Raw genomic sequence first — 20,507 nt, 5'->3', positions numbered from 1 at the left:
CACTCAGCCATCTTTCCAGTCCTTCTCCACTTTATTTTTGAGACAGGGCCTACCACCGAACCTGGAGCTCACTGATGGCTAGGCTGGCCAGCCAGAGAGCCCCAGGCACCCTCCTATCCCCAACCTCCAGCACTGTGGTCACAGGTACAAACCACTGCACCCATTTTTGTGTGGTTCTGGGGATCAACTCAGGTCCTCATGCTTGCATACAAGCACTTTCCCCACTGAGCATCTCCCCTGCCCTTCCCCCTTTATTACCGTGTGGATTGGCATGTGTGCCATGGCCCAGGTGGAAGTCAGAGGACAACTTTGGAGTTGGTTCTCCCCCTCCACCTTTAATCAAACTCAGGTCACCAGGCTTGTGTGGCAAGTGCCTTTATCTACTGAGCCCTCCTTGCTGCCCATCCCCCTTGTCTTTTATTTTTCTTGTCTTTTTGAAACAGGGTTTCCCAGAAGCCCCAGCTGAAACTCACTATGTGGACCAGACTGGCCTTGAACTCACAGAGATCCATGTGCCTCTGCCTCCCGAGTGCTGAGACTACAGGCATGCGCCACCACGCCTAACTCGCCCTTGTCTTTTTGAGTCTATGTTGCTAGCCCATGCTGGCACTAAACTCATGACAATCTTCCTGCCTCAGCTTCCCAAGTGCTGGAGTTACAGGCCTGTGCCACCATGCCTGGCTCGGATAAAGACTTCTGAAGGAAAAGGCTAATACTTTTGTTCAATAGAAAAAAGCCCTGGGGTGCAGAGAGGAAAGGGTTGTGGCCAGGTCTTTGGAGTCCATGTCTGGCCCCTTTCACAGGACCTCACAGATTCATTCCAATAAACAGATACCACATGTTAGTGTATCAGACCAAGCATAGTGGCATATACCTTTAATCCCAGCACTTGGGAGACAAGAGGTAGGTGGATCTTTGAGTTCTAGGCCAGGCTGGTCTACACAGCAAGTTCCAGGCCAGCTTGCCCAAAACCTGTTCTGGCCTGGTGCTCACTGTACCGCAGAGGTTGGTATACTCATGACCTTCCTGCTTCAGCTTTTGGGAGCCTGGGACTACAGGCAAGTGGCACTCTGCCTAGCTCTATCTCCAATCGTTAAATTTTATTCATTGTCATGTGTGTATGATGTGCTCGTGGGCACTCACGTGGAGTCAGAGGACAACTTGGTGGAGTTGGCTCTCTCCTTCAACCTCTAGGTGAGCTCTAGGGCTGGAACTCAGGATGTCTCACTTGTACAAGCGCTGTACCTGCTGGGCTACCTCACAGGCCCACGCTAGTCTTCCTTGAGGCCTCAAGTAATAAAACATTCCAAGACAAACATCGAGAGGATTTATTACCTACAATGCCAACACCGTATGGCCTTCTTACCATGTTCCCAAGTCCCCAAGTCTGAGGCTGAATTCAAATACTCAAAGAATAGAGATGCATCAGAAGCAACATGTAAACCACTAGAATTTAAGTCAGGCGCAGGGCTGGAGAATGTGGCTTGGCTAACAGAGTACTTGCTTAGCATACAGGAAGCCCTGGGCTCCATCCCCAGCACTGCATAAACAAGGCATAGCAGTGCACACCTGTAATCTAGCACTTGGGAGATGGACACAGGAAGATAAGGAGCTCAAGGTGTTGAGGCCAGCCTGGGATACATGAGAGCCTGGTAAAGTCAGCATGTTCTAGTGCCAGGCTCAGGCATCATTTCCCTTGATCAGCACATCAGTGAAAAGAGTCCCCAATTCAACTGGCCACCGGAGCCATAGTCTTCTGACACAGCCTGGCCAGGAGCCCTGCCATCTGCAGAAGGGAGTTCACGCCTTCAGCCACTTTCATGTGGGTATAGCCGATTTCCTGAAACACAAGCAAACATACTGGTAGATAAGTGGCCACCACTTTTTTTTTTCCTTTTCATCTGAACTACTGGTTTGCTCATAACAGATACAATGAACCCAAAACATAGTACTAAAACACAAGGGGCCATGTTTCACTCAAGTTATTTCCTAAAGAGATTGTTTTCCTTTTTTCTGTGATAGGGATCTAAGCCAGGGTCTGGTGTGTGCCAAGTAAACATAATACAGAACCATGGCTCCAACCTGAAGGGTTTTTTTGATTTGCCTGCAGGAATGGAAGGGCACCATGTGCCTGCAATGCCCTTGGAGGCCAGAAGAGGGCTTCAGACCCCTGGAACTGGAGTTACAGACTGTTGTTAGCTGTCATGTGGGTGCTGGGAAATGAACATGGGTCCTCTGCAAGAGCAGCCAATGCTCTTAACTGCTGAGCTATCTCTACAGGCCCTGGATTCTTTTTTGACACAGGGTTTCATGCAGCCCAGCCTGGCCTCAAACTCCCTAGGTAGCCAAGGATGACCTTGAACTTAATGACCTTGATCTTCTTGCTTTTTCCTCCACAGTACTAAGTGTGGGCCACTATGCCTCCTGTGCTGAGAATCAAGCCCAGAGTTTCATGCATGCTAGATAAGCACTCTACCAACTGAGCCACATACCCAGCCAATTTTTTTGTAAAAGTAAACACAAACTTATCTGACCAGGCACCTCACTCTTGGGAACTCACCCAAGAGGACTGAGAACTTAGCTGGCATTCACACTGGTCCATATTACGTTCAATGTGTGCAGTGGCTTTAGCCATAGTAACCCACATGCCCCTCACCTGAACAGGTGTTCTGTGAGGCCACCCAGCAGAACATCACTCAGCTATAAGAAGGTGCCAGGGGCATGCTGCACGTGCCTGGAATCCTAGCTATCAGAAGGCTGAGGCAGGAGGATCGCTATGGTCAGTCTAGGTTACATGGCATGAGACTGTCTCAGAAAACAAAACAAGCATAAGCCAACTCAAAACAAGGCAAAGGGTGCACAGGTGTCCTGAGCTCCAACTGACCTTGATGAACTCCAGTTTCAAGTACTCAGCCATTGGGAAGGTTTTAGATACTCGGAAAATGTTGCCAATGATGTCTTCGGGTGAGTAGCCCAGGTGCCACAGGTGAGCAAGAATCTAAACAAAAGACACAACAGGATCTGAACAAAAGCTGGCCTGTAAGGACAATGGGGAGGTGGGTCCACCCACTGCCTCTGTCTATCACAATGTGGGAAGCAACAGCTTGTTCCAGAACCCTGTGTGGCTTTGAGAATCACCTGACCCCTACTGAGCTGTGCTAGGCTTACAGTGACACTGCTGTGTCACCTGCTGTCATCCAGGTTAGCGTAACTCATTTTCCCAGCAGTTCCCATGTTTTCAACCACAGGCAAGATGGCCTGATACCTTGCCCGCATCCTGTTTTTATGGGAGCCTTCTGGGTGGAACCACTCACCAGCCAGCTTTCCCTGGCTCAGAGTCATGAAGGCCCCTCATGACGGCCCCAGACAACCTAACCAGGGGGTTCTAGAAGTTTCCTGCCTTCTCTCCTCCCTCCCACCCACTTTCCCTAGCCTGTGGGTAGGGGTCTAGAGACAGTCCCTTGAGCCTTGGCATTTTGGGGGTGGATTTCTGGGGGATGAGAAAGCTATATTCTTAAATCAGAAAGCTACCCTCAGTGACCAGCCTCTGCCTTGGTCTCCCTGTAAGGCACCCCAGTTTCAAGCCAGCTCTGGATCTAGTCAACATCTAGCCTAGTTCTCAGGAGGTGAGGGAGAGAAGGCTATAAGATCAACAGCCTTGAACCATAACACTGACACCCACATGATTCAAGCCACCTACACTCCACCCATGCCCACTGGAGTCTGCTCACAGGACCAGGCTCTACCTCCAACCTAAACCCCTGTTGGTCCTCCTCTGTGGCTGCTGGGAGACTATGGGGCTCTGGAATGGCCCCATAGTCTGGGATGTTGACCTGTCTACCCAAGACAACACTGTATCACTGTGGGGCTGGGTTGCTCTTTCCTTGTGCCTCAGGCTAAGATTTCTGTGGAGGATGTAGTTAAAGCAGAAAGACATGCTGGATTCCAGGCCAATTACTTGTGTGGCTAAGGGCAAGGGGTCAGCTTCAGCAAATCCCAGCTGCGTGGTCTGTGTTAAGTTCTGAGTGGTTAGGCTCGTGCTAAGTCAGTCCCTGGCTAGTGGCACTGTTTTGGGAGGTAGAGCCACTATAGCCTGCCCTGTCCACTGTTTCCTGACCATCAAGGTGGGTGGGGTCTGAGGCATGTGCTCTTGCCTCATGTGCTCTACCATGCCTTCTTGCCACGCTGGAGGGCACCCTCTCCAACTATAAGTCCACATAAGCCCTTCCTTCTATAAGCAGCTTTGGTTGGGTGTTCCCACAGAATGACAGGGCAGCACCAAATTCAAAAGTGCACACAATGCCGGGAGTGACTTTTAGGGTTAAGGGCAGACGCAGAGTCCCGTAACCACCTCAGGTTCCTACTGCTCTCCTTGAAAGGCAGGGGGCACTGTGGGAACCAGGGGAGGAATGGTGGGCCCACCTTGTAGGCCTCATCAATGTTGGCTCCCACGCAATGCTGGATCATCTCCTTCACCAGCAGGGGATGCGGCTCGTCACAGACCTGAGCAAGGAACCAAGAGACACCAAGAGATGTCACAAGGCCCCATGGACTGGTTTTTACCTGTCTCCAGCAGCTGGATGGGATTTGGGAATATATGTCCCTCTCACCATTAAAGAGGTCCCGGGATAGAAAAGTTCCCCTCGCCCTGGTCATATACTCTTCAGACACAAAATGAATGGTCCACAGAGTGGCCAGGAAGACTCTGCTCAGGGTGCTGTTAAAAGCATGGTGCTGGGTGTGATGGCCTCACCACCACCTCAGTTCTGGGAGGCTGAGGCAGGAGGATCTCAAGTTCAAGGCCAGCTTAGGCTACAGTGAGACACCATCTCCTAAATCAATGAATAAATGGTGTGGTGACACAGGCATGTGATCCCAGCCTGAGGGAGCTGAGGCAGGAGGATCAGGAGGTCAAGGCCAGCCTAGACTACAAGGTCTGGCCTAGACCCTGTCTCAAAAAATAAAAAGAGGACAAAGAACTCCTGTTCCTAACCACCACCCCCCACCCCCCAGCAGAAGTGAAGGGCAAGGGCAGGCAGAACAGCTGCAGGGGGGCTGAGCACAGCTCTTAGAGCCTGACTGTCAGTATGGGGTGGGGGGAAGCACATCTCCAAGCAGGAATGCACCTACCAAGACAACAGTCAGCCTCCCACCGCCCACACTTGGGACCTTCCCAAGACCCTCCCCTGGCTCTCCTGGGTGTGAAAGAAAAAGTCATGGTGGGAAGGACAAATGGGAGCAGATACTCTCTTAGGCACCGAACTCAAGTAATGTCACCTTTGTTGGATACAATCACACTTCTCTCTCTTTTTGAAATGAGGGGTGGGGTGTCCTCATTATGCAGCCCAGGCTAGCCCCAACTCACAACCCTCCTGCCTCAACTTTTGAGTACTGGGATTATAGGTGGTCACCATCATGCCTAGTATATGTGGTACTATGGATGGAACCCAGGGCCTTGTGTCAGGCTAGCAATCTACCCACTGAGCCACATCCCTAGGCCTTTTTTTAAAGGCAGGGTCTTATTCTGTAGCCCAGGCTGGCCTGGAACTTGTGATCCTCCTGCCACAGCCTCCTGAGTGCTGGGCTGGTGGGCTGGTAGGTGTGGACCACCACGCCTGGCCATAGTCTACTTCTCCCAGTGGCTGTGCAGGTCCTCCTGGCTCTCCCCAGTTCTGGTACCTTGAATACATTCTCGCTGTTGATATAGCCGAATCCTGAGAATGTAGACTGCAAGTTGTTCAGTGCCTGATGAAGGACAAGAGACACAAGGATGACTTGGATGGCTTTGCCCGTCCCACCTCTCTCAGAGCCCCGATACCCACCTTCTCCCACCTCTCAGAGCTCCGATACCCACCTTCTCCCACCTCTCAGAGCTCCGATACCCACCTTCTCCCACCTCTCTCAGAACTCCGATACCCACCTTCTCCCACCTCTCTCAGAGCTCCGATACCCACCTTCTCCCACCTCTCTCAGAGCCCCGATACCCACCTTCCACAGCAGCTCACTGTCTTTCAGGGTGCTGGTCCCTGGTCCTCACTCTGACTCGTACAGCACTCACTTTCCAACCTCAGCTCCTAAGGGTGGTGATGTGATGTACCAACCTGGCGCATGTCTCCCTGGGCAGTAAAGATAATAGCTTCCAGGCCATCATCCGTGTAGGGCACTTCCTCCTTCTCGATGACATTCATGAGCCTGGTGAGGACCTGTGCATCTGTGAGCTTGGTGTAGCGGAGCACTGCACAGCGAGACTGGATGGGCTCTGGAGAGAGAGAGCAGACTAAGGGCTCCTGGTATGGCTGGCTGCCGCTCAAAGGACACAGCTGAGCCAAGAAGTACTGACAAGACCCAAGCCAACATCACCCAGCACACATGGGAAGTGAGCCTCAGGACCTACACCTCTACATGCAAGTCCTCTGATGAGTTCCAGCATGGGCTGGGCAGGACCCTTCAGACCAGCTCCATCAGGTTAGGAGGAACAGAACGCCTGTAGCCTCTTTAAAGGTCTATAAGGAAGCCAGGTGTGGTGCTGTATGCCTGTGATCCCAGCACTTAGGAGGTAGAGACAGGAGGATTAGAGTTCAAGGTCAACCTCTCAGTTGCTGGCTCAAAATATAACCCTGCCAACCCCGACAACAAAAAAAGACCAGGGCCAGTGAGATGGCTCAGTGGGTGAAGGTACCTGCCACCAAGCCTGATAACCTGAGTCCTGCATGGTGAAAGGAGAGACCTGACTCCTATAACTTGTTCTCTGCACACAGTGGTACACATGGCCACACACATACACACAAATAAATATAATTTTGAAAGAGTAAAAAGGGGAGGGGGGCTTCTGTCCAGGTTGGCAGCTGTGAGCTGGTGGGCAGCAAGCATATGGTCACACGCCTACGTGTGAGCACACACAGATGGGTGCAGAAGGGGGAAGTGGATAGATGAGCCTGCACAGTTGAGGATCAGCAGGATGGAAGTGAGGCAGAGATGACGTGAGACAGAAGTGAGAGAGCACTCACTGTGCATGCAGTGTGTGACAGAGCAGGCAGCAGACACTCTCCTGACAGGGAAGGCTAACATAGTGAGCAGCACCAGGGAGGGTGCTGCAAGGACACTGGAGTGTAAGGGTTTGGAGATCACTCCTGGTAGAGACAAAGCTCAGCACACAGACAGACTCAAAGCCAAGGGCCGGGCAGGCAGAAGAGCTAGAATGGGGGCTGGAGAGATGGCTCAGCGGTGAAGAGCCTGACTGCTCTTGCAGACTGGGTTCGATTCCCAGCACCCACATGGCGGCTATGAACCATCCTTAACTCCAGTTCCAGGGGACTCTGAAGCCCTCTTCTGACCTCTGTGGCACTGCATGACATGGGTGCACTCACATACATGCAGGCAACACACTCATACATGTAAAATAAAAACAATAAATAAATTAAAAAAATTTTTTTTCAAAAAGAGCTAGAATACACTCCAGTGGGCCTGGTGTACAGCCATCTCAACTACTCTGGAGGCTGAGGTGGAGGATTGCAAATTCAAGGCCTGCCTGGGCTACAGAGAGTTCAGGGCCAGTATGGGCACTGTAGAGAAGACCAGGTCTTAAAATAAAAAATAAACGGCTAGAATGATGACTCAGCAGTTAAGAGCACTGGCTGCTCTTGCAAAAGACCTGGGTAGGGTTCCCAGCACCCACATGATGGCTAACAACTATCTGTAACCCCAGTTCCAGGGGATCTGATGCCGCTTCTGGCCACCACAGGCATAGCATGACACAGTACACTTATACACATGTAGGCAAAACACTGATACACATAAAATATAAAAATAAAGAGGGCTGAGGATGTGGCTCAGTTGGTAGAGTACTTGTGTAACATGCTCAAAGCCCTGAGATGCAGGTTAGATCTACTCAACCTAATAATATAAACTCAGACACACCTAGGAAGAGGGAACCTCAACTAAGGAATTTCCTTTATCAGACTGGCCTGTGGCCATGTCTATGGGGCATTTTCTTTTTTTGTTGTTTTCTGAAAACCATATTTATACATTTTATTACATTCACAAAACAGGCTTCCACTACCATTTACCTACAATAATGGAAAAAAAAAAGTACACCTTTTTTTTTTTCTGTCTTTTTTGGTACTGTACAAACTTTATATAATACAAATATATCTCTGTTGCCAGGCGTGGTGGCGCAAGCTTGTAGTCCTAGCACTTGGGAGGCAGAGGCAGGCGGATCTCTGAGTTCAAGAGTTCAAGGCCAGCCTGGTCTACATAGTGAGTTCCAGGATAGCTGGGGCCACAGGGAGACCCTGCTTCAAAAAAACTAGGAGCTGGGGGTGGTGGCATTTTTTGGTCTTTTTGAGACAGGGTCTCTCTGTAGCTCCAGCTGTCCTGGAACTCACTATGTAGACCAGGCTGGCCTTGAACTCACAGAGATCTGCCTGCCTCTGCCTCTGCCTCCCCAGTGCTAGGATTAAAGGCATGCACCACCATGCCCGGCTGTTTAACTTTTTTTTTTTTCCCTCATGGGATGGAGGTGGTGGATACAGGGTATGGATGGTGGGTGCAGGGCCTGATCTGTATGGGGCATTTTCTTAATTGCTAATTGATATGGGTGGTGCCATCCCTGGGCAGGTAGGCCTGGGCTGTGTAAGAAAGGCAGCTGAGGGGGCTAGAGAGATGGCTCAGCGGTTAAGAGCACTGACTGCTCTTGCAGAGGACCTGGATTTGATTCCCAGCACCCACATGGCAGCTATGAACCATCCTTAACTCCGGTAACAGGGGAATCCGAAGCTCTCTTCCGACCTCCACGGCATTGCACAACTCAGGTGCACTCACATACATGTAGGCAATACACTCATACACATAAAATAAAAATAATAAATAAAACATTTTTAAAAAGTAAATAAATAAAGTAAAAAGGTAGCTGAAGCTGGCCTTCAAACCCAGCACTTGGGAGGTAGAGGCAGGCAGATGTCTGGGAGTGCAAGGCCAACCTGATCTACATAGCAAGTTCTAGGTCAGCTGGGGCTACAAGGAGACCCTGTCTCAAAAGGAACCCACCCCCCAAAAAACCCAAAACCCCAAAACCAAAACAAACAAAGAAAGGAAAGGTGGCTGGGCAAGACAGTAAGCGGCATTCCTCCATGGTCTCTGCTTAAGTTCCTGCCTTGGTTTCCCTTGATGATGGACAGTCAGTTGCCTGCCAAATAAACCCCTTCCTCCCCCAAGTTAGTTTAAGTCAATGATGTTTTTGTTTTGTTGTTTTGGCTTTGTTGGTCTTTTTGAGACAGGGTCTCCCCGTAGCCCCAGCTGGCCTGGAAGTCACTATGTAGACCAGGCTGGCCTTGAACTCACAGAGATCTGCCTGCCTCTGCCTCCCAAGTGCTGGGATTAAAGGCATGTGCAGTCACACCCAGCTTAAGTCAATGTTTTATGACAAAGAAGCAACTAGGACATCCAGCTTCCATCTGCAGTACCGAACAGGGGAAAAAAAATATAAAAATAAGGCAAGTAAGGCCAGCAAGATGGTTTGGTGGATAAAGGCTTGTTTCAGTCCCTAGGACCCACATGGTAGAAGGAAAGAACTGACTCCCACAAGCTGTCCTCTGACCTCCACACACATGCTGTGGCAGGCTGCACCCTGTACACACATACAAAAAAAATGCATTTAACATACATGCAGGCAAAACACTCATTAAGTAAAAAGTAAATAAAAGATGGCGCCTCACTGGATGCAGCTGCTTATGGTGCACACCCACCTATGATTTTGTCGGAAGCGTTACAGGCCAGAGCAAAGCGCGTGGTCTTGGAGTAGATTTCCATGGTTCTCCTCAAGGCCTGCTGGGCACCGTCTGTCATGCTAAGGCAAACAAGAAGGGGGCAGTTGGTGCTGGGCCTGGGAGCACAGGTTGGCCATTCCTCATGCTCAAGAGGCAGAAACAGGGGCATTGAAAGTTGGGAGCTCAGCCTGGGCTTTGAGGGAAACCCTGTCTCCAGCCACACCTGTCAGCCTCATCCAGGATGATGATCTTGTGTCGGCCTTTGGGAAGGGTGACTTTCTGCTGGGCGAACATTTTGATTTTATTCCTCACCACATCGATGCCCCTGAAACAGGAAGAATGTCGGGTGTACAACTTGAGGATGTTTATTTATTTAAATTTACCTTATTGTTACTGTGGAGAGAGGGGGATTACACATGCATGTGGTGCATGTGGCTGTCAGAAGACAACTTCTCTCCACTGATTCTTGGGATCATACTCTGAGCCTTCTACTGATCCTATCTTACTTTTTATTTTTTTTATTTTTATGGATGTATATTTGTGTTTGTGTCTGTGCCTGTCCATGTGCCTGCAGGTGCCCCTGGTGTCCAGAGAAGGTGTTGGATCCTCACACTGGAGTTAGAGGTGGTTGTGACATATCTGACCTGAGTGCTGGAAACCAAACCTGGATCCTCCACAAAAGCAGTCAATGTTCTTAACAGCTGAGCCATCTCTCTAGCCCCGTATTTTACTTTTTTGAAACAGAGTTTTCCTATAACATTGAAATCCCCCTGCCTTAGTCTCACTGGTGCTGGGATTTCTCATGTGCACCTCTCCCCACAACCTTACAAGGTACTCTCAAATCCTCCACCTGGCTACTAAAGGCTACAGGACCTAATTTTAATTTGAGAACTTCCTTTCTGAGTAAAGTTATCTGTTTATCAAGATTCATATTTAATGACATTTATTCCTCCTTGGAGGTGTTGCAAAAAGCAAAGCAGGCTAGGGATGTGGCTCAGAAGGTACAGGGCTTCCTTGGTATGCATGAGGCCCTGGGTTCCACACACAGCGGCACGCAAACCGAGTGTGGTGGTACATGAGTGTAATCCCAGCACCAGGGAAATGACGACAGAAGGATCAGGAGGTCATCCTTAGATACAAAGTGAGTTTAAGGACAGCCTGGGCTACACGAGACCCTGTCTCTCTCTCTCTTCTCTCTGTCTCTGTCTCTGTCTCTCTCTCTCACACACACACACACATACACACACACACTAAGAGAGGAGCTCGGTGGTAAAGAGCGCTGGCTGCTCTTGCAGAGGACCCAGGTTTGCTTCCCAGGACCCATATGGTGGCTACAACCATCCCCAACTCCAGTTCCAGGGGATCCGATGCCCTCTTCTGGCCTCTCTGGGCATTGTATGACACAGGTGCACTTACATACATGCAGGCAATACATACATATACATAAAAATAAGCCAGGTGTGGTGGCAAGCACTTGGGAGACAGAGGCAGGCAGATCTCTGTGAGTTCAAGGCCAGCCTGGTCTATATAGTTGAGTTCCAGGTCAGCTGTGTTGGGTTTTTTTTTGGTCTTTTTGAGACAGGATCTCCCTGTAGCCCCAGCTGACCTGGAAATCACTATGTAGACCAGGCTGGCCTTGAACTCAGAGATCAGCCTGCCTCTGCCTCCTGAGTGCTTGGAACCAAAGGTGTGCGCCACCATGCCCAGCAAAAAAAAAAAAAAAAAAAATTAAAAAATTAAAATTTATAAAAAAGAAAGAAAATGTGGTGGTGTAGACTATAATGCTAGTTTCTTGGGGGGCTGAGACAGGAGGATCAAAAGTTTAAGGTAAGCCTGACCTAAAGTGAGTTCAAGGCTAACTTAAGACTCTTAAGAAAAACAAAAAGAGCTGAGGACATGGCTCAGTGGTACAGCACCTGCCTACAATTCCCCAATGAAGGGCTGGGGTTATGGCTCAGTAGCAGAACATCTACCTAGCACAAACTAGGCCCTGGGTTCCAACCGTAGCACCACACATACAAAAAGGTGAAGCAAGTCAGTGACAGATGAGTAGATGTGACGTGATATGCAGGTGGAAACTGTCCTACTTGCTACAGGATGGACGTTGCGCTGAGGGAAACAGAACAAGTAAAACTCTGAACAGCTCCCTGCACCACAAGTGACCTAGAATAGTCAGTGAGATAAAAACAGAAGGTAGACTGTGGTTCTCAGGGGCTGCAGCAAAGGGAAACGGGAAGCTGCTTAAAGGGTACAGAGTAGTTTCAGTTTTGCAAGATGAAAAAGTTCTGATGCCTGGTTGCACAACAGCATGGCTATATTTACCATTACTGAAATGGATACTTAGTTTTAGCACTGTACCATGGTGCACACTTGCAATCCCAGCATTTGGGAGGCTGAGGCAGAAGGAATATGAGCTCAAGAACATCTTTGGCTACAAAATGAATTCAAGGCTAGAGTGGACTACAGAAATCCTGTTTTAAAAACCCCAAAAGTGAGTAAGGCATTGCAGTGCACGCCTTTAATCCCAGCACTTAGGAGGCAGAGGCAGGCGGATCTCTTTGAGTTCCAGGTTAGCATGGTCTATATAGTAAGTTCCAGGATAGCCAGAACTAAAAAATGAGATCCTGTCTCAAGCAACAACAAAAACATCCAAAAAATAAGAATTGGAGAACAGTCTTAGCAGTGGAGCATTTGCTGCTCTTGCAGAGGATCTAAGTTGGGTTCTCAGCACCTACTTTGGCAGTTCAGTCCATGACCACCTATAACATCTCAAGAAGATCTGACACCCTCCTCTGGCAATTATACTCAGTTGTACAAACGCACAAAAACACATGGAGAACAGGAAGATGGCTCACTAGGTAAGGCACTTGCTGTCAACCCTCACAACCTGAGTTCAAGGGTCCCACATAGTAGAAGAGAGCTGACTCCACGTTTTCCTCTGATCTCCACATGCTTGCAGTAGCACAGGCCACCCCCAAATTTTAAAAAAAAGTAATACAAATAATTTTTTAAAACAGAGAGAATAAATGTTATGCAAAAAAGAGAGAGGGAGAGAGAGAAAGAATAATTCAAAAGGCCATCAGCCAGGTATGGTGATGCACACCTTTGATCCCGGCACTTGGGAGGCAGAGGCAGGCAAATCTCTGTTGAGTTTGAGGCTAGCATGGTCTGCATAGAGAATTCCAGGCTAGTCAGGGCTACAGAGTAAAATACTATCTCAAAAAACTGAAACAGTGAGCTGGCTCAGTATTTAAGAGCACTAGCTGCTCTTTTTTGTAAAAATATTTTATTTATTATTTTATTTTTATGTACATGAGTGTATTGCCTGCATGTATGTGAGTGCACCCGTGTTGTGCAATGGTGTGGAGGTCAGAAAAGGGCTTCGGATTCCCCTGGAACTGGAGTTAAGGACGGTTCGTAGCTGCCATGTGGGTGCTGGGAATCGAACCCAGGTCCTCTGCAAGAGCAGTCAGTGCTCTTAACTGCTGAGCCATTTCTCCAGCCCCAAGCACTAGCTGCTCCTACAGAGAACCCAGGTTCAATTCCCAGCACCCTCAAGGTAGCTAACAATCGTCCGTAACTCCAGTTCCAGGGGAATTCTATGCCCTTTTCTGACCTCTTCGGGTAGTGTATGACGTGGGTACACTTCCACACATGTAGGCAGTACACTTATACACATTAAAAAACAAAAACCAAAAAAGCCAGGCATGGTGGTGCTCAGCTCACCTTTAATCCCAGCACCCAGAAGGCAGAGGCAAGTGGATCTCTGTGAGTTCAAGGCAGCCTGGTCTACATAGTGAGTTCCAGGCCAGCTGGCCAAAGGGAGACCCTGTTTCAAAAACAAAACAAAACACCAAAACAAACAAAACAAAAACAGAAACAAAAACAAGAATCAGACACTAGCAGGCGCTGATTCTCCTGATTCTCCTGCTGGGGTCACTGGGAAGGGAGGGATGCAAATGTGGAGCCAGTGAGGTGAGTGCAAGGCACAAGCTAGACCTAAAGCAAAGTCATTTCTATACACACATGGAACAAAAGGCCTCCACCTCTTCCCACCACACCTGTCATTGGAAGCGTTGAGTTCCAGGACAGCATCTTTCAGGGCTGGGCCCAGCAGTGCTCGCGCCAAACACAGGATGCTGGTTGTTTTGCCAGTTCCAGGGGGACCCTGGGGAAGAAGGCTGCCCTAAGTGCTTCATGACAGAAGGACCCCTATGCAGGTCCTGCTGTTTCCCACTGCACATCGTTGGCACTTGCTCCTGTGACTCTCCACCCCACCCCATTCCAGCCAGTGACCCATAGGTCTCTCATTAATGCTAAGGTGAGTGAAATGGTGGGGAGCCTCCCTGAGGATGTGAGATGCCAGAGGACCAGGCCTGAGTACTCACCGCAATGATGATATTGGGCACATTGCCTTCTCTTGCAAAGACCTGAGCGAAAGAGGTTGGTTAAGCCAGGTGTGGTGTTGTATGCCTCTAATCTCAGCACTCAGGAGGCTGAGAAAGGAGGCTCAGAACTCAAGTCCAGCTTGGGCTACAAATCAAAATCCTGTCTCAAAACAAATGGGCTGGCAAGATGGTTCAGTGGTTCAATGCACTTGCCGCCAAGACTGATGACCTGTGTTGCATCTCCAGAACACACATGGTAGCAGGAGGGAACCTGCAAGTTGTCCTATGACATCTACTGAGGTGGGAAAAGCCACCCTGAATGTGGACAGCACCATCCCATGGACTGGGGACTGCATGAAAAGGAGAAAGCAGGCTGGAGAAATGCTCAGTGGTTAAGAGGCTGTTCTAGTAGAGGACCCAAGTTCAAATCCTAGTACCCACATGGCAGCTAACAACCACCTATAACTCCAGTTCCAGGGCATCCGACACCCTCTTCTGACCTCCGCAGGCATTGCATGACACGGGTACACTTACACGCATGCAGATAGCACACTCATACACATAAAATAATAAAATTAAATATTTTTTAAAAAGGATAAAGTGAGCAGAGCACCAGCATTCATCTCTCTGCATCCTGACTGTGGGTGCTCTTGGTGCCATGCCTTCCCACCATGATGGACTGCATCATCAAACTGTGAGCTACAATAAACCCTTCCTTCCTTAAGTTCTTTTTATCAGGTATTTTGTCTGAGCAATGAGCAAAGTACTCAATAAAGCCTCTCCTTCACTATCTTGGACAGTTTTCTCCAACTGCCACTGGCTTATTAGCGTCACAGTATGATGTTAGCTCAGTTGACAAAGTCCCTTACCTCCAACCTGCTCACAGTGTCTTCATTTCCAACAATTTCATTGAGCTTTACTGGCCTGTATTTTTCAACCCTGTTTTAGGAAAAAGCAAAAAAAAAAAAAAATGCTGACATGGTTAATCTCACACTGCTCAAAAGGATGGAGCAGGATGGGGTAATCCTGCATGCTTTACCAGGGTGAGGCAGTGTCTGCTGTCATTCAGACATATGGGAGGCTAACCCAGAGGGCCCTTGACTTCTAAGCTTGCCTCCACTACATATCCAGACCTTGTCTCAAAAACAAAAAGTAAGGGGCTGGCAAGAGGGTTCACTGGATAAAGCTGCCAAGCTGGATGATCTGAGTATGAGCCCTTGGACCCACAGGGTGGGAACAGAGAACTTACTCCCCCAAGTTGTCCTCTGATTTTCACATGTACACTGCAGGATATGTCAGGACAGCACACAAACATACACAAAATACGCGTAATCCTAAAAATTACTATGTTAGGGGGCTGGAGAGATGGTTCAGCAGTTAAGAGCACTGGCTATTCTTATAGAGACTCAGGTTTGGTTCTAGCACATGGCAGCTAACAACCACTCATAACTCCAGTTCCAGGGGATCCAACCCTGTCTTCTGGCCTCCAGGGCACATGACACGTGCACTTACATACATGCATAAAACAAAATGAAGAAAAAGAAATAAAATATATTTAAAAATAATAAAAGAAAATAAGCTGTGGTAGTAAACACTTGTAATTGCAGTACTTCGGAGGTAGAGGCGGGAAGATCAGAAGTTCAAGGTTAGTCTGTGCCACATGAGACTATTTCAAAAAATTAAAAGATAGGCATCAGTGAAATGGCTCAGTGGGTAAAGATGCTTGCTGACAAGCCTGAAGACTTGAATTTGATCACCAGAACCCACAAGGGAAAAGGAGAGAAATGACTTCAGAAAATTGTCTTTTGACTTCCACATGTAAACACACACAAAATAAAATTTAAAATAAAAATAAAAGAAACAGCTGAGCCTGGTGACACGTCTTTAATTCCAGCACTTGGGAGGCAGAAGCAGGAGGATCTCTGTGCAATGGAGGCCACCCTGGTCTACAGAACAGGTTCCAGGCCAGCTGGGGTACAGGGAGACATTGTCTCGAAAAAATAAAAATAAAATTTTTTTAAATCTCAGTACTCAGGAGGCAGAGGCAGGCAGATCTCTGTGAGTTCAAGGCCAGCCTGGTCTACACAGTGAGTTCCAGGACATCTGGGGCTACAGGGAGACCCTGTCTCAAAAAGATAAAAAAAAATAATAATAATTTTTTTTAAAGAAAATGAGATTCTTCAAGTCAGCACACTGATGGCAGAAGAGGTACAAAGATTTGACCATCAAGACTCCCTTTGCCCTTTATTATATTTTGTTGCTTCAGTTTTTTATTTTATGTGTATGCATGTATTGCCTGCGTGTAGGTAGGTGCACCCGTGTCATGCAATGCCCGTGGAGGACATAAGAGGCTGTCAGATCCCCTGGAACTGGAGTTACAGACAGTTGTTAGCTGCCATGTGAGTGCTGGGATTCGAACCCGAGTCTTCTGCAAGAACAACCAGTGTTCTTAACTGCTGAGCCATCTCTCCAGCCTGCTTCTTCAGTTTTTTACATTATGTATTTATTATGTATGCATGCACATGCACCTGCCATGGTACATGTGAAGAAGAGAGAGGAAAACTTGCTGAAGTCAGTTTTCTCCTTCCTCCATGTAGAAGTCAGGGACTGAATGCCTTCGCAGGCAGTCAGGCTTGGTGGAAAGTAACTTTGATGGGCTAAGCCATCTCACTGGCCTTTTCTTTTTTGGAGACAGGGTCCCATGTAGCCCTGCTTGGCCAGGAACTCACAGAGATCTGCCTGCCTATGCCTCTTGAGTGCTGGGATTGAAGACCTGCACCACCACGCCTGGCCCATGACTGAGATTTTTCATGATATACTAAAAAATAAAATGTACCAGCACTATATTGCATGACACCCTGCAGGCCAAGTTCAAACTTCACTCTAGACACATGAACTTGGAGACCCACATCCCACATCAATAAACAAAAACCTCCAATTGGATCAGGTGGTTGTCACATGTCATGCCAACACTTGGTAACTTGAGACAGGATGGCTGCTACAAGTTCAAGGTCAGCCTGGACTACACAGTGAGAAAAAGGACTTGGATGAGGCTCATCTGTTAAGAGTGCCCAGGATGCAGGGAAGCCCCAATTCTATCCACAGCCTGCATAAAATAGACATGGTGGTGTAAGCCTGTCAGCCCAGGGAGGCAGGAGGATCAGGAGTTCAAGGTCATCCTCCGTTACATAGTGTGTTAGAGGCCAGCCTGAGCTACATGAGATATTGTCTCAAAAGGAAACAAACCAAGAGGGGCTGGGGAGATGGTGCAGCAGTAAAGAGCACTGACTGCTCTAGCAGAGGACTGGGATTTGGTTCCCAGCACCCACATGGTGGCAAACAAAGGTCCTTAACTCCAGTTCCAGGGGATCCAAAGCCCTCTTCTGGCCTCCATGGACACTGCAGAACACAGGTGCACTTACGTGCATGTAGGCAATACTACACTCACACACAAAAAATAAAAATTTAATTGAAAGAAACAAAAACAGGACGGACTTAGTGGCGCAGGCTTGTAAACCCAGAGGCAGAGGCAGACGGATCTCTGTGAGTTCAAGGCCAGCCTAATCTACATAGTGAGCTCCAGGCTAGCTGTGGCTACAGGGAGACCCTGCCTCAAAAAGACCAAAAAAAAAAAAAAAAAAAAAAAAAAAAACCAACAAAAGAGTGAGATCATGTATTTAAAAGAGAAAGAAAAAGAACACCAGTCCCACAAGGGTCCCCAAGAAACTCCCGAGGCCCCGCCCCTGAGCTGGGCCCGCCCCGACCGCCCCACCCCCGCGCCACTCATGGCAGCACCCTCACCACGGCAGCTCGTAGTGGCCAGCGCCGCCTGCGGCCTTGCTGACAACAGACGCAGAACCCTGCGTCCCGCTCTCCCCGGCACCATTGCCGCTCTCCTCCGCTTCCATTCCAGTGCCCGATCTTCCCGCCACCCGAAGCTCCGCCCCGTGACGCCAATGTTTTCCGCCTCGTGACGCCATCACTAGTTTCCGGGCAGCACCGGAAGTCCAGGCCCGCCTTATTCTGCGCCTGCGCAGTAATTGCAGCCAGGGTGCGCCTTGTCCGCTAGAGGGCGCCGTAGCTACGGGAAGATGAGGAGATGTTACTGTGTTGCTTCCCCTAAGACTGGAGCCTTTGGGAGGGGACATTTGTGTCTTTGTTTTATTTTATTTTATTTATTATTTTTTAATTTTTGTTTTGAGACAGGGTCTCCCTGTTGCTCCAGCTGGTCTGGAACTCGCTGTGTAGACCAGGCTGGCCTTGAACTCCCAGAGCTCTGCCTGCCTCTGCGTCTGCCTCCCATATTTTGTTTTGTTTGTTCTGCTTTGTCTTTATTTGATTTTTTATTATGTTGTATTATTTATGGAATTTTATCTGTCTTGGCATTTCTTTTTTTCTCTTTTTTTCTTTTGATTTTTTTGAGACAGGGTTTCCCTGTAGCCCCAAGCTGGCCTGGAACCACCCCTGGCTTGTATTTTATTTTTTACTTGTTTTGATAGGGTCTCACTACATAGCCCTGGCTGCCCTGGAACTCATTATGTAGACCAGGCTGGTCTGGATCTCACAAAGATCCACCAGCCTCTGCCTCCCAAGTGCTGGGACTAAAGGCCAGTGCCACCACACCTGCCTTTCTTGGTTTTGCAAGACCTGTCTCTCACTCTGTAGTACAAGCTGTCCTTGAACTCGGTACTATCCTCCTTCCTCAGCTTCTTGAGTGATAGCCTTAGGTATTTTGTTTTATTTTTCTTGGCTTTTCCACACAGAATCTTGCTCTATGCTCCAGGCTCAGCCTCCCAAGTGCTAGAATTACAGGCCTGGGCCACCATGCTGGCTAGGAAGAAAGGTTTGAGTGATTTTCAGAAGACGCCCACTCCACCGTGGCCCTTCTGAGGCTGTGCCAGGTAGCTCCTGCTGTGTGTGCAGGGATGAGCGGGCTCCTATAGGCTTTGCTCTATGAACTTGGACCCTGCATAAGGAATTGGATGTCCATTGCTGATGTCCTGGCTCTGGGGTGACCCAAAGTCAGAGCCAACCATGTCTGGGGCCTGCCCAGTAGTCTGATTGTTCTAGTGTTCTATTTATCTGTATGTTCTGAGTGAGCTCCTGCACCCGAAATCATGTTGAGTCTTTGTTCTCCGGGACTTCTCTCTGATTCTCTTACTCTCACCTATGATGTAGGTCCCAGATACAGAACTCGGGTCGTCAGACTTGATTGCAGGCACCTTCATCCACTGAGCCATCTTGATGGCCCCTTATGCATCTTTTGTTTCTTTCTTTTCTGTTCTTTTAAGTATTTTATTTATTTATTTATTTATTTATTATTTATTATTTTTTGTCTTTTTGTGACAGGGTCTCCCTGTAGCCCCAGCTGTCCTGGAACTCACTATGTAGACCAGGCTGGCCTCGAACTCACAGAGATCTGCCTGCCTCTGCCTCCCGAGTGCTGGGATTAAAGACGTGCGCCACCACGCCCGGCATTATTAGTTTATTTTTTATGTGTATGAGTGTATTGCCTGCGTGTATGTGAGTGCACCTGTGTCCTGCAATGCCGCGGAGGTCAGAAGAGGGCTTCAGATTCCCCTGGAACTGGAGTTAAGGACAGTTCATAGCTGCCATGTGGGTGCTCGGAATCGAACCTGGGTCCTCTGCAAGAGCAATCAGTGCTCTCAACCACTGAGCCATCTCTCCAGCCCCATCTGTTTTTTTTTTCTTTTGTTTTGTTTTACTTTTATTTTATGTCTATGAGTGTTATGCCTGTGCAACCATGTTTTGCAATGCCCATGGAGGACAGAAGAGGGAGTCAAATCCCCTGGAACTGAAGTTATAGATGGTTGCTAGCCACCATGTGGGTGCTAGAATTTGAACCTGGGTCTTCTGCAAAAACAGCCAGTGCTCCTAACCACTGAGCTACCTCTCCAGCCCCCAGTTTTCTGTTATTTATTTATTTATTTTGATTTTTATTTTATGTGTATGAGTGTTATGCCTGCATGTGTGTAAGTGCACCTGTGTCATGCAGTGCCCACAGAGGACAGAAGAGGACAGAAAGGGATTTTGGATCCCCTGGAACTGGAGTTATGGACAGTTGTTAGCTGCCATGTGGTTCCTGGGAATCGAACCCAGGTCCTCTGCAAGAGCAGTCAGTGTTTAACCACTGAGCCGTCTCTTCAGAGTCCCCAACACATTTTTTTTTTTTTGTCTTTTTGAAGCAGGCTCTCCCTGTAGCCCCAGCTGTTCTGGAACTCACTATGTAGACCAGGCCCCAACACATTTTTTAAAAAAATAAAAATAAAGCGGGGTGTGGTGGCACACACCTTTAATTCCAGCACTTGGGAGGCAGAGGCAGGCAGATCTCTGT

General features: G+C 48.5%; 1 protein-coding gene across 4 annotated transcripts; it reads right to left on the bottom strand.

Moving 5' to 3' along the window:
- Positions 1-1,310: 1,310 nt before the first annotated feature.
- Rfc2 (replication factor C subunit 2) lies at positions 1,311-18,109 on the bottom strand. 4 transcript variants are annotated; one of them, XM_008851135.3, is made up of 11 exons: positions 17,954-18,109; positions 15,022-15,091; positions 14,153-14,194; positions 13,826-13,932; positions 9,988-10,089; positions 9,744-9,844; positions 6,102-6,259; positions 5,680-5,745; positions 4,423-4,503; positions 2,885-2,998; positions 1,311-1,840 (listed from the first exon to the last, which is right to left on the bottom strand). In XM_008851135.3, exons 1-11 carry the CDS (start codon positions 18,058-18,060, stop codon positions 1,730-1,732), a joined length of 1,059 nt encoding a protein of 352 aa, XP_008849357.1. In that variant the 5' UTR covers positions 18,061-18,109; the 3' UTR covers positions 1,311-1,729. The 4 variants fall into 4 exon arrangements, with proteins under 4 accessions (XP_008849357.1, XP_029410898.1, XP_029410899.1 ...); XM_029555038.1 differs by lacking the exon at positions 4,423-4,503; XM_029555039.1 differs by lacking the exons at positions 13,826-13,932; positions 14,153-14,194 and having other exon boundaries at positions 17,954-17,968.
- Between the last annotated feature and the right edge of the window lie 2,398 nt (positions 18,110-20,507).

This window comes from Nannospalax galili, unplaced genomic scaffold, assembly GCF_000622305.1.
Source record: "Nannospalax galili isolate Female #2095 unplaced genomic scaffold, S.galili_v1.0 scaffold444, whole genome shotgun sequence".
NCBI classification, from domain to species: Eukaryota; Metazoa; Chordata; class Mammalia; order Rodentia; family Spalacidae; genus Nannospalax; species Nannospalax galili.
This window is presented reverse-complemented; position numbering and strand designations above follow the sequence as displayed.